Below are 14,552 nucleotides of genomic sequence, written 5' to 3'. Positions count from 1 at the left end.
TGATAAATGTAAGCCTCCTGGTGCCAGCTTTGCTTTGCTCACCTTTCCTAGGAATGGTCCACAGTGTCTAAGGCAGAGAAAGCAGGACATTGAGGTTTTAGTGTGAGAAAGTAAATAACAGTGAATTACTTTGCACAGAGATTGAATTAAAGGCTAAACTAAAGATTAAATGTCAGTGATKGTCTTCAATACCTGCAAGGATGGGCACTTTGTCTCCTGTAGCAGTGTTGGGTTGGTTTTTTTTTTATAATTACAATTGCCTTTGGAGTGTCTGCTGTGTGTTTGCCGTGATTTTGGTTGYGGTACCAGGCTTGCAGAATAATTTTATTGCCACTCACTTCAACCTGTTTTRGGATTATGTGTGTTTTGTTCTTTTTGTGCAGTGAAAACTGTAATTTTTTTTGTCCTGATATTTGCCTAAACCTTGTCTCAGTTGAATAAGGCATAAAACAAAAACCACGTGCTCTCCTTGCTATTTCCTCCACGGTGGAGGATTGTGACGCTGTTTATCTGTGCTACTGTGCCTCTCTATCTATCTCTGTGAATTCTTTATCCAAATAGTGCCTTGGTGGCTTGCAAGTGATGAAAAACAGTTTCCTTTACACAAATGTCCGTCCTTGTTAATGCTGTCAGACAACAAGTGTGATATTCAGGGGGGTGCACGCCAATCTGCGGGCCACTGATAGCGTAATCTAATTTTCCAAAAATAAATTAGAGGCATCTTTTCATCTGTGGCCATCAGATGTACGTCAGCTAAAGACAACAACGTGTTAAGAGGCAGCACATGTGGATTTGGTGGCTAATTGGAAATTAAACCTTTGGGTTTTACGCGTTTTCTGATAGCCTGACCTTGCTGAAGAAGGTCACGATGGTATCATGTGTGGTGGCAGGGACTTCCACARATAAAAGGTCCCACTCAAAGGACTGTTACTTGTTTAAAACAATGCCTTTGAAAGCTTTGTGAGCAGTTTTTTACCAGGCCTTTTTCAGCCAAACTTTACGCATGGCATTTGGTAATTTACTTTTAAAAAGGTGTTCACAAACAGCAGACTTTTTAAAAAAAAAAAATTATTTTTCTTTCTTTTTCCTTTCCATGTCTTTTATGTAATTTTCCATGCACTTCCAAGTAAAATGGGGGAAAATGAATCAAACTGCATTTCTGATTTTAATAGGTGAGGTGCCACAACACAAAGTGAACTCTTCCCTAGCATGTACCACTTTCATTTATGTGTTTTTTAAGGTGTTATAGCTGTGTTTTCAAGTTTATGTCAGTCAAAGTTTATATCAGTCTTTTTGATAACTGCAAGATGCAAGAGAGGACTCCTTCTCCTTCCATGCACCCCTCACCTACCCAAAGCTTCTGCAGCAATTTCCAACCAAATCCAAGTCATTTCAATGTCTCATTTTTCATGAAAGATCTGCTTCTATTGCAGCTTAGGCTGGCCAAACTCACAATTGTCTTCCAATCCACTGCTTTTCTCAAAACCTGTTCTTCCCTTGGGGCTTCTGTAAGTTTTCTCATCTACAGTAGTCTACCTTGAGAGGGCTCAGTTTCCCCATCCTCTACCCACTCCAGAGCCCCAAAGACAAGCTCTTCATGCCTGATTTGCCTTTTTAAAAATAACACATGGGACCTTCTTCCAGCAGCCTCAAACTCCTTCTGGTGTTGGATATTAATATGTGTTCACCCAGCTTTGCCTGGTTATTGCTCAGCTGGCACTGGTTTGGATGTATGGCTGAGCTATTCTTCCTTTAACATGATAAATGCAGCAGTTTTCTGTGGTTTTTTTTTTTTCCCACACCAGGCAAAATAAATCTGTTCAGACCTCTTGTACATCCTGTACAGCACCCTATTACTGCAGAAATACAGCAGTTCATTAYAGAATTGTTTAATTGAAGGACTCCTTTTATGATTAGGAACTTGCTGTCTGAACCCTGGAGATGACACACAATTCCATCATCATTTCCACCTACAGAAGAGAAGATAACTTTTTGGTGGGGAACAAACAGACAATTCACAAAGAGTCATAAACCCTAATGCAAGGCCCAGAAGAGTCTGGACAAGTATTAGCTTGATACTAATTATGTATACATAAAAAAAAGGGGGGAAAAATGATTTTGTCTAAAATATGCTAATCTTGTCTGTATCAAATCCTGTAGAATAATCCCCTCTCTGACACATAAACCAGGGAAATTCCAGAATGATATTTGGGGCTGGAAGGTCCCTCTGGAGCTCACCCAGCAGGGTCTCCTGGAGCAGGGACACAGGAAGGTGTCCAGCTTTGGGATGGGGTTGGGATGTCCCCAGAGAGGAGACTCCAGACCCTCCCTGGGCAGCTTTTGCAGGCTCTGCCCTTCCATGGACAGAAATTCTTCCTCCTGCTGGGCTGGAACTCGCTGTGGTTTATTTTCTGGTCACTGCCCCTCATCCTGTCCTGGCCCCATCCTCTGGCAGCCCTGGGAGATGTTTGTATGGATTAATGGGATCCCCTGTGCCCTTCCCTTCTCCAGCCTGGCCAGCACAGCTCCCACAGCCTCTGCTCAGCTCTGAGATGTTCCTGACTCCTCCTCAGCATTGTGACCCTCTGGAAAGAATTAACATGTAGATTATTCCTCCATTCTTGGTGTGACAAAAATTTATTATCTCCCTTTGCACTGTAAGGTATTTCTTGTGCTAATTATTTGCATTCAAGTTTAGTGGAGCAAAGCCTTCGTGAAGTTTCTTGCACAGTTGAAATAACTCATTCTTTCCTCGTGCCCCAGTTCAGACTCGGATCTCTGAAGCTGCAGGAAGTCCCAAAACCAGCAGAGGTGGTCAAGGAACTCATTGGTTACTGCCTGGACAGCCTGGGGAAGCTGCGGGCCAAAACTGAGCATCTGCAGAGAGAAAATGAAAGGCTTTTCAGCAGCTGGAGCGACGTGGAGAAGAGGTGAGCTCCCAGGTGGATTCATRRGTGACATSTGAGAAACTCAGCAGCAGTGGACAGGGGTTTTTATGCCCTTGAGAGRTGTTTTGAGCTCAGTTACCCACAGCTCACATCATTGTGGATCTCCTACATTTGGCAGAGGTGCAACAGATATTAAAAATTTGCAGTTAAAGCTGGTTTTAGCCTATGAATTTAAAAAAAAAACCAAACAAACCACCTCTTATCTGTAGAATTCACTTTCTCTAGGAAGCTTTTTTGTTAACATTATTTCCTGTAATTCTTAAGACTGACTGTAAATTATTTACATTTCTGAGTGGGGAATAAGTTGCTGTTTCTTTCATCTGTTTCCCTTGTTGAAGCAGCTAGAATTGAAAAATGAATGCAGTATTATAGGCAAAAGTACCATTATTTTGAAAGAGATTTTTGTAATCACTGCTGCATTTATGATCTGAATTGTCTGTCATTTTGTAGTGAAATAAGCTATCCTTGTTTCAGCGAGCATAAAACTCTTAGCACAAAGTAGTCAGAAATTTATCTTGCTTTTCTGTAGCTYTACCTGGAAAAACACGCAATCTAAAAAAGATTGAATGAAAARTCGCAGCTAATTTTGCGTTAATTTACCTTGAAAAAGAGAACCAACTTTTGGGGAGGAGTTAGTTTTGTTTCCCTCTCATTAAAATGAGTAACAGTTTCTCCTGACAGTCTCCCTGACAAGCCAAGGGCCTCCCTAAGTAGTGTTTTACTGCTCAGCAGTGTAATTGAACAATGGTGCATTGTGTAACCCGTGTTCTGTACTGCATTACACGCTGATGTGTAAGAGGCATTAGTGCTTGTATCAATTTCCATGGTGGGGTGGCACTTTTTGCAAACCAACCCCAAAGAAAAAGGAGGAAAAACAACCAAAAAACCACACCTTCCCCCCAAAAAAAACCCCTGAAACCAGAAAAAAAAAATCTCAGTTGCGTGACAGACTTTGCTCTCAAGAGCAGTGCAAGCTGGTGGGTTTCTTAAGCTATGTTTATAGTTTGAGTAGATGAAACATGGTTTTTCAAAATAAACACTGAAGGTTTTATGGTCACCAGTCTTTGGCCGTGTCTGTTAAGTGCAGAATAAAAATAATTCAAAAATCGTTTTCATTCAAGAAGTATTGGGCTTTTTTGGTCTGTTTTTTTGGGGGGAGGGTTTTTGTTTGTTTTTTTTTTAAATTCGGTTTGGTGTTTTTTCTTAATTCTCTTTGCCGCAGCCCAGTGTACCCCGCTGCCTCCCTTTGCTRTTTTGGCTCCAGATGCTGCGAGTTGCCCCCGAGCTGAACAAAGCTGTGCCTGTCTTTGTTCGGGAGGCAGGATTTCAGGATTTACATCCCGCATCACTCACGGCGCTGAGTGGTGAAACATCAAATGTGGAGCACGTGGTGCAGCAGCTCCACAGCCCCTGCAGGTCCCTCTGCTCACRAACCTCTCTCCTCAGAATTAAAACAGAGCAGGGCAGGCTTCTCAGAGCTGCTTTTGTGCCTTTTAATCATGGGGTGGAATAATTTAATCATCCCATTTCTTGTCCTTGTTCTTTTCTTGACCATCACTGTGGTTTTGGTGAGTATGTGGGTACCTGGGGATGAGAGTGTCTGTGTCTCTCACCTCAGGGATGGGTGAGCTAAAATATCAGAGCAGAGTAGGTGTTCTCTTTATTTTTTTACAGAAAATTCCAGGCCAATTACCTCAAGATTGGAGGGGAATTGGAGCATCCTGGGACAGTGGAAGGTGTCCCTGCCCATGGCAGGGGGTGGCACTGGATGGGATTTAATTCTCCTTCCAACCCAACCCAATCTATGATTCCATCATAATAGTGGCAAATTTTAAGTAATAATAACCTGTAGCCAAGTAATTCCTCAAACAAAAGAAATCAAATTCCTGATTTGGTCATGGACGCTTATTTTACTGTTGGGCATCTAAAATTTGTGTAGACGAGCCAAATTCACAATAACTGCTAATTTATGTGGTGGTCAACTGCAGTCACAGTGTATTTAAACCACAARCAGATTATAAAAATGCAAGCTAGGTACTTTGGGGCTTGAAACTGAGTCTTCAGCATTAGCTCATCAACATTCCATACCATTGCCAGTGCTGGGGGAAGGGTGAATCTGAAATGCAAGGGAGCAGTGCCGTGAGTTCCAGGAATTATTTTAGAGCACTGGGAACAGGGATGAATACCACAGATGCAGTTTTTTTCTTTCATGGTGCTGGAGTGCTAAGGATGCTGCTAATAATTAAATAAATGCCATTAAATTTCATAGCTCACGTTCACCTCTGTGCATCGTGTGTGTGATTGCTCTGTGTTGAGGCAGCGCTTGAAATCTTGTTTTTTATTATTAATTTCTCAGTTTATTGTATTGTTGAGACCCCCAGCCAGCTCTGCTCTGAGGTTAAATGCCTCAGTGCATCCTAAACACCTGCACAATTAATGCACCTCTGTCCCCAAGACTTTTACTTTTTTGCCTTTTTTTTTTTTTGCCTTTTACCATTCTCTTTTCTAGTATCAGATATGCCATACAATAGTGTACTGCAAAGGCTCATTACTTGCAAATACAGCATTAATGTGATACTTTTGTGATATTTAGTGCTTTTACCTTGAGTATTTTGCCAAATTAATGCCATTTCTGCCATCTGGAGAATGTATTTGGGTGTGGAYAACTTTGAATAATGGGGGAAGAAAATATCAAGAAAAGGTGTTCACCTTTGTAAATGTAAATGAAAACAGTCATATAATATTAACTGATGGCATACTACTAATTGGTGTTGCCCAGAGGGAAGAGTTAATATTCTAATTCTAATATTCAAGATGCTAATTTTTTTTCTCCAGAGACTGAAGAAACTGGTTAGTCTTGCAGTGTGGATTTCTCTCCTGTACAGCTCACAGCCCAGGCAGCATCAGGTTTACTTCACTGGAAGTTTCCATTTTCRTGGGTTTTCATCAGGGGATGTCTTTGCAGCACTCAAGGGCCTCACTGGAGTTATCTTAAATGGCATTTTTTTGGCCAAGTCAGCCACATTTCTCAATATTTGAGCCAGCCTCAACTGCTCCAACACAAACCAGTGCCTTGGCAAAGCAAAGGCAGACAGTAACCACTTTCCCTGGTTTATGTGTCAGAGAGGGGATTATTCTACAGGATTTGATACAGACAAGATTAGCATATTTTAGACAAAATCCTTTTTTCTCCCCCATTTTTATGTATACAGACATAATTAGTATCAAGCTAATACTTGTCCAGGGCCCTGCATTAGGGTTTATGATTCTTTGTGAATTGTCTATTTGTTCCCCACCAAACAGTTAACTTCTCTTTTGTAGGTGGAAAGTCTCCTGGTGGTTGATTAGTACCTATGATCTTTCATTTAGGAATTATTGAACTGATCTATATGGTAATGATGTGCTGCTATTTGCATTTAAATTAGATGAATTATTTATCAACTAGCAAGCATATCCCTAAAGCGTTGCACAGTAGACTTAATACTTCATGAGATTTTTTTTTTTTTTTGCTATTGTCTTGCTTCTTACATCACACATGGTTTTGATCTGTGAACAAAATAATTAGTATTTATGTAGAAAGTCTGTTGGAATCTCTTACCTTATAAATTAATATTTTTAAAGTCTGTTGCAGATAGAGCATAATAACCCTTCTAAACTTTTTCACATAGTATATAGCATAATAAGCYTTAATAGCTTAATAAGCTTTCTAAACTTTTTCACAGCCTTGCACAGGCTCGTGAAAAATGTATTTATGAATTATGACAACTCACTATATTTACCATGATCAGTCAGATCATCACGATATTTGCTTGCTTCTTGTGTACACACCTAATAAAATGTTTGTGGTTCAACTCAAGGACTGAAAGATTATGATATAAAAGACGTAAATGTAGAATTACATTTGCCATGAATTTGTTGGGCTGACGTTTGCTTGTRTTCCAGTTTTGCTTATGAGACTTTATACACCCATATTCTTAATTTAATACTTCCATTGTGCTTCCTTTTATTGACATTCACCTACCCATAATTGCATATTAATTAAAAAAAAAACAGAACTGAAGAGTATTTTTCTCTGAGGATATTAAGAGCTTTTAAGCATTTTTATATTTGGGAATTTTTTTTTTCCTCTTCAAATACATTTTACATCATTGTGTGGTCCACATTTGGGACCTTTCAATCTGAGTCATATCTATTTATAATCTCATTATGTGTGTCCTGCTAAGGTATGCCCACTGTGGTGATTGAGCATTGACAATAAAAAACACTTACCTATTTAAATTTTAGTTGTCTCAGAGCTATGTAAAAAAAAAAAAATCCTGTAGAGAAAGGTTCACATTTGGAAACTTTTCCCTTTTGGTAGTAAAGTTCACTGAACTTTTCTGTGGAAAAAAAAAAAAAAAAAGAAGGCTTTTTCTGGCCTGTTTCAGACATGAGATTCTGGACCAGTTGTGCATGGTTTGGAATGGGGATTCCTGTAAGAGGCAGGTTGGACTCACGACAGAATTTTCTTCCAGGAAACAGAAGAATTGGTGTAACAGTTAATTTTGTACTGCAGGCTGGAAAAATGCGTGGAAGCTAAAGAGGAGCTGGAGGCAGACCTTTACAGCCGGTTTATTTTGGTGCTGAATGAAAAGAAGGCAAAGATAAGAAACTTGCAGAAGTTGTTGAGTGAAGCTAAAGAATCTGCAGTGGATGCCAAATGTGCAAGGTATTTGTTAATTTCCCTGGGTTTCTTGGTGAGGTACCTGGTGGATATTTGAGTTTAGTTTAGCTCAGTTCCCATTTCTTTGTCAGTGAGTGGTGGATAATCCAAAYCCATCCTGAATTCATGGGAGAGGAGAATTCTTTCTGCCATCCCTRGAAGCAGAATATTCTCCCTGAATTGTCTAATTCCTTTGGGAAACAAAAAATATCTAACTCTCCATCCCTTTTTTAATGTTTTTTTCAGGGATAGTATAGCTACYACACAGACGGTTATAAAGAGAGAAAACGACTATGATGCCAGCACTGATGAGGAAAGTGAAAATTTAACACGGGCCTCGTTGCCATCAGGTAGGACAGAAAACATTGTCTTTGTGTGATATCACAGACAGGCTTTGTGTGAATAAACCTCGAGGAARGCAAAATACTACCTGACAGATTTGCTCTGTGACAAGCCAACCAGCAAGCCTTAAAAATACCCCTTCTGAAGCAAGAGTACAATACTGGCATTTTCAAATTAGAGAGGGGAGGTTTAAAAGCATGTTGCACGAGTGAAGGCACTGTCATTTCTTGCAAAGTGACAAATTACACACTTTGCAGRGCTAATGACAGTCTAACGGTATCTGAACCATCAACAATTCCTTTTYAAATTCTAGGAATCATGATGTGTGCGCCGTGATTGATAAAGTGTAAAAGGTAGCTCCTGACAGCTTCAATAGTGTTTAAAAAGGGGAAAGAGAGGAGGTTTAACAGCTATAAAAAGAGCTGTGTGCATAAATGGAATGGAAGTGTATTTATAGCAGAATCCGCTTTAATTTGTCAGAGAATTTTTGGCCTTGTGAAGATGCTCGTGGAACTTRATCTGACAAATTTTTCCAGGACTGGAGCCTTGTAAAGTGTGTGGGATGTGCAGTGATGGCCCATGRTACAGTAGAAGATATTTAACTGTGAATCAGAATTTTGGCATGTTTGTGATAAACTAGTGGGAATACACGGGGCAAATGCAATCAGAGTTTCAAAACTGCCTTGCTAGTTGTTATATGGTTATATAGGTGTATAGATATGTACACATATATGTAAATAAAAATAAAAAAAAATATAAACATGTCAACTTCCCTTCAGGTCTGCAAACTTTGCTATGGGTTCTCTCACTGGACCTTTTTATTTCCTCTGTAGGTGAAAGTAACACAGACAACACTGTGCTCCTGTAAAACAGCAAATTTCTGTGCACATTGGGAAGTTTTCAAGATTCTGCTGCCAGGGGCAAACAGCTTTGTCTAAGAAAAGTTTGCTGTTTGCTAAGGAAATTCTGGCTTTATATGAAGTAGGCAGAGCTTCAGACAAGTGGAGGAAACTGTGATCACAGAAGGAAATCTTCTAATGTTGCACTGTGCTCTCGAGAAATCTTTTTTTTCACATGGGAACGGGTCAGTTCAGAGCACATGATGAGAAATATTTTGTTTTGTGAAATGCAAGGAAGAGTGGAAAGTATGGAGTCTTCTAAATTCAGTGGGGCTTAACTAGATCAGTGAGAGTTTTGAGATAGTGTATTTAATAATTAAAACAAMACCCACTGCCCTGCTCAGGAATTCATGAGGGACTGGAGTGATCAGTGTCACAGGAAAATGCAGCAATTGTGTTTTTATTTGAGTTGCAAACAAAAAATGTGCTTTCTTTCACCTTTGAGGGATGCAGGCCTCACAGTTTTGGTCCTGACTGGAGAGTTCAGCTGCAAAATTTGCAGATAAATGAAATTATAAACTTAATCCTTTGGGTAACACACTCGAGTTTTTCAAGGCAGTGAGTTCTTACAATAAGGGCTTGTACCTGTGCACACATCTTTCTCTTCTAATGAACATTTTGGAGAGCCTTAGAAATATTGAATATATCTGAGTCTTGAGTATATCTGAGGTTTGGCACAGAATTTTCACACTCAGGAAGAGGCTGACCATGTCTTTATGGAGAAAAAAGTGATTCAGGGATGAGTAGAATGAGTGGATAAAGAAGCTCATGGAGACATCAAGGACTGTGAGATATAAAAGATAAAAAAGATTATTTTAGGTTTTTTTTTTCTGTTTATCTTAGTCTCTTAGTCGTTGTATTTCCTTTGTTTTTGGACTTGAAATGTCATTGCAGGAGTTATGAGTTAYAAGTAAACCTTATCCAAAGGTTTTTCTTAGCCACCAATAATTGTTTTTCTCCCTGAATTTTTGGGGCACTAAGGGTATTCCAGTGGATTTGGAAGGAAAACCTGCTGATGTTTATTAAAAGAAAATTGAGTGACACACTTAGTTATCACTCTTGTGCTGATGTCATGCAAATATTGTAACAAGACCCAATGAAGGAAAATATTAAGAAAATGAGTGAGTGCAATCTTTGTAAAAGGGCAGAAACTGGAGCCTAAAAGTTTACCTAAAAATTCTTCTTCTTTTTTTTTTTGTTTGCTTTTTTACAGTAATTTCTTCTTCTTAGCTTACAGCAAAGATCAGGGGAAACATGGTAATTTTTGTCTTGCCTACACACTGATGTAGTTAATGCTTCATGTTGTRAAAGAACAAATTACAACTGAATTAGTTAATACTAAAGCATTCAGAGAAACACCTGATGAGAAATAAACCTTTTAGAAATAGCACAACATTTATAAATGGTAAWAAATTTATAAATAATACTGCATGTGATTCTATACAGGAGCTTTGCCCATCATGCCATGAGCATGGGGGGAATTTATTTGAAATATTAGAAATATTATTTAGGGCTGTGAATGTGAGTTTGTGGAAGGCAAAGAGCTCCAGCTTTCACTGCAGTTTAATAAATTCAGAAGCAGCAGCTACAGATGACATGTCAGGTCCTTGAAATGCCTGTGAGCTCCTGCTTGAGAGGGGAAGGAAGAGAGGAAGGAAATCCTCCTCCTGTTTAAGCAGTTCTTCATGGATGAGGTGTCAGAAATGTTCCTTGGCAGCAGGATGAGGTTGGTTTTGGTTTGTCTTGAGGTTTCACTGCAGGGTTGGGGAGATTTTGTCTGAKTCACCAAACCCAGGTGGTGGTGTTTTCTCTACTGAAAGCAGAGTTTCAGCATTTGGAGCAGAGGTGGAAATATCACCAAGAGGTGTGGAGTGTGATAAGGCTTTTCCAGGTTGGTGCATACTGGACCCAATTTTTCTTTAAGAGAAAAGGAAGCAAACCACAAACCCCAGAAACTGCCAGGCTGTGATTTTTGTAGCCCACCAAAGTGACTGGGTGACTCAGCCACCACAGGGAGTGAAGATGTTTCTGTCATTTTAGGATAAAGAAACACTTTCTCTGGTTAAGGACAACCCAGCTCTTATTAAATCCTCCTTCTTACCCTCTGTGCTGAATTTTACTGATTTTGTTTCACATCCTGAAATAGCAAATCAGACTAATAAAACATCACTTGATATCACAGTTTGCAATCATATCTTTGTCTTACAAATCACAGCCTTTTGTTAACTGAAAAATGCTTTAGTGGTCCACATGTCAGGAGGGTTTTAAAACATAAGTAAAATTGGTATAAATGTCCCCTGTCTTTGCTGCCTTCCTAGGAGCTTGAAAGGGAGATGGAGGGTGATAATTTGCTCTTCACAGTGCTTGGAAAGTGACCAGAAAAGGGAATGTTACTCCTCCTCCCAAGGAGGGAAAGATTTAATTACTCCAATCTGTAGTAGATACGAAGAGTGGTGTAGCAGGTGGAAGAAAATGATGGCAGAAATTACTTCATGATTTATTATTGTTATTTTCAATTCTAAATGCTGCTGCGTGTGTCTGCCTCTGGACAAAACAAGGACTGTGCAYCAGTTTACAGTCAGCTTGCATCTTCTCTGTTTTTTTTTTGTCTTGCTCTAAATTCTGTAGTTGTATTTCACATTGGTAGAAGTTACCTCTCCCTTAGGGTGGGGAAGATTTCACGACCTGCCCCGTTGGATAAAATAAAATTTTGTGATCTGTGTTTCTTACCGAGGCACATGGAAATATTCCACATTTCCCCTGACATTCTGCACTCACACTTTCCTGCGTGTTTGATGGCGAGGACAAGGTCAGAACTGGCTATGATAAACCCTCTGCAGAGCCCACAGTAAATAAGAACAAGTAAATAAGAACAAGTAAATAAGAACAAGCACCTTGGTATCTTCCAATGCCTCACAGAGCAAATGCTCTCACTGATTCCATTCAAGCTCCTGCCCTGGGATTTCGTGTTGTGCCCTCAGGAGCCCGTGGCCCTTTAAATTTAATTAGCTCTCCTGTGTAGCCCAATCCACTGATGGCTCGATGCTGCTGGTTAATAAGCTTTGATCAAAGTTAATAATAATAATAAAAAAAAAGCCCGTTGTAACAGCACCCGGCTGTGCTGTGCAGTTAAAGTTCCATCTGTGAAGGCTTCTCTTTAAAAGTCTGTTTTTAAGGAGTTTCAGTGCTTAGCCATTTTAATTCACCTCAGGCTCAATTTTTTTTTTTTTTTTTGGTCAAGCTGTAATTGAAAATGGTTCATCCCAAGGAATAGTCTCATTTCCCTTTCCCTTAAAGCTGTAGATACCTTTTTTTTCCCTTCCCCCCAAAACTTGATACTTCTTTTTTTCCCCCCACAACCTGATAGTTTTATGCCTCTAAAATMCTTGTGGTTGCCAAACTGATTTCCCAATGAGTTACACCAGGTGCMATGGTGAAAACACACTTACAATACAAATATTAATATGTTCTATGCCTCTTTAAAAATTCTGTTATGAGTATTGCACTGAGAGGGATTTACAACATATTACTTTGACATTTTACTGTGAAAGTTTCATCAAAATTGCTTATGTCTCTGCCTACAACTTATTCCTGCTTCAGCATATAAAGTGATGCAGTTGAACGTGGTTGCTTCTAAATGAGTCATTATCCAGTGAAATTATATAAGTGACAGAGACAGATTTACACTTTGCTAAGACTGTTGAAAGAGACAACAAAGAATTGGAGTAGCTCATGATCACACTGCAGGGTTAGGTGTAACAACATTGACTAATATAAAATCTAAAAATGATTGTTGCTCTATTGTCCACATACTACCAAATCTTGCACATGAACAAACTTTATTTCCTTGGTGAGTTGTAAAATCGTTCCGAGTGTGATTTAATTTCTACATAAATCTTCAAAATTAACTTGATAATATTTAAGTGAAATTGTAAGCTTCTTATTTTAGAACCATTTCAGACCCWGYTGRTAATTCCARGCTTGRTGCACACCCATGAAAACTRTATTAGGTTTTGTTCCTYCACTAAAAACAAAGGCAATTTAAACAGTTCAGCAGTGTGCATTTTGAACAGAGGTGGAATGATTTCATTTTTTGGGGGCGTGGAGAGGTGTTAATATATTAATGGAAAGGAGAATAAGTAACATAAAATTCCAGTTCTTAAATAAATAAACCAAAATCAAATCCATTAATAAAGCAACACCTTCATAAATATTATCTCCTTCCATGAAATAAACAGGTTTCCCAACCCTATTTTGACACCTGTTTGTAGAGAATTTAACTCGTACAATATAATAAGTGAAACTACAACATCAGTGAAGAGCTGCTGCTTATCAGGTGAGCAGAAAACTCCTGCCTGGGGCAATTCCCATTCCTGTGCTTTTGTTTRTCCTTGGGCATTTCAAAATCCACAGCCCCTGTGTTTGTTTGGCACCCAGGGTAATATTCCTTTTGGGATCTGTTGCAATTAAAGGACCTGGCAGGAATKGTTTTTTGTTATATGAAGACATTCTTCAATACTTGTATTATGGGAATATCAGGAATGACTGAATGCAGAGCACTGTGAAATGCAAGGCTGCCAAGGAAACCTGTGGCACATAATTTAATTTTGACTTTTATCCTCTCACTGTCCCAGGCTGCTCCCAATGTCCAGCCTGGTTTTGGACACTGACAAGGATCCAGGGATGGAATTCCATCCCAGCCCCTCCCCACCCTCCCAGGGAACAATTCCTTCCCAAAATCCCATCCATCCCTGCCCTCTGGCAGTTGTAATTCAGAGGGGAAGAAAGAACATCAAAAATATTTAGGTGCATTTCATGATATACTAAAAACAAGATMATTCCCATGTAAACAACACAGTGTGTTTGCATTTCCTTCCCTCTTGAAAATATGTCTGTGCTTTAGAAGAATTGACATTTGGTTTAATGCTGTTGGCTCTTAGAGAAGGATCCTTTCATCAAAGAGAAATATTGGTTCTTGAGGAAAAAAGGTTCCTAAAAGAGTGGTGATCCTGAGCACAGGGGGTAAAAGCCCTTATTTTCAGGTAGGGAAAAATGGATATAAATCACAAAAATATCCAATAAAACAAGGAGAGGAGAGAKGCAGCCCACACAGCCTGGGTCCTGCTTGATTTGGACAGTAGCTCTCCCTGGAAAGGCATTTTCTCTGACCACCTGCACAGCACTGGCTGCCATAATTACCTTAATTACTTCCCAGCTGCATTTACAATGTCTCATCCCAGCCAACAGCCTATCTTGATTAAAAGCTGGGTTGCTCAGGATTGCACGAAGCCCTGTGGTCGTTCCCTTGATTTATKACTTTTCCAGGTTAAAGCATGCATCCTTGTTTTAAACTGGAAGTTTTCTCAGCCAAGCCTCGCCCTGTGGGTCTGATGGGTTTTTGCTGGATTTGAGAGTTTTTTTCCCTGTTTGGCTTTGCTTTCTGTAGCCCTTTTTTTTTGTCTTCAAGCCCAGGGAATGCCTGATGGGAAACAGATTTTACACCTAAGGAAATGTCAAAAATAATCRCGCTATCTAAAATAGGAATAGAAAAACTGTTTTATTTTAATCCTTTAAAACCCCTTTGATTAAGAAGAAGGAAATCTCTTTGCTCCATGTAAAAGTCATGAATGTAATACTCCCATAAACTTTTTTTTTACTTCT

General features: G+C 39.3%; 1 protein-coding gene across 2 annotated transcripts in view; it reads left to right on the top strand.

The window, feature by feature from the left end:
- XRCC4 (X-ray repair cross complementing 4) overlaps positions 1–14,552 on the top strand; it is a 136,676-nt gene that overhangs the window by 52,901 nt on the left and 69,223 nt on the right. For both annotated transcript variants that reach the window (XM_057385475.1, XM_057385476.1), the window contains exons 4-6: positions 2,764–2,930; positions 7,504–7,656; positions 7,897–8,000. In XM_057385475.1, the coding sequence (XP_057241458.1) occupies positions 2,764–2,930; positions 7,504–7,656; positions 7,897–8,000 (424 nt within the window). The remainder of the gene's footprint in view (positions 1–2,763; positions 2,931–7,503; positions 7,657–7,896; positions 8,001–14,552) is intronic.

The sequence above is a fragment of the Malurus melanocephalus genome, unplaced genomic scaffold (assembly GCF_030028575.1).
Source record: "Malurus melanocephalus ecotype Western Australia unplaced genomic scaffold, MMel_1.1 scaffold_829, whole genome shotgun sequence".
NCBI classification, from domain to species: domain Eukaryota; kingdom Metazoa; phylum Chordata; class Aves; order Passeriformes; family Maluridae; genus Malurus; species Malurus melanocephalus.
The sequence above is the reverse complement of the archived record's forward strand: the minus strand, read 5'-3'. Positions and strand labels throughout refer to the sequence as shown.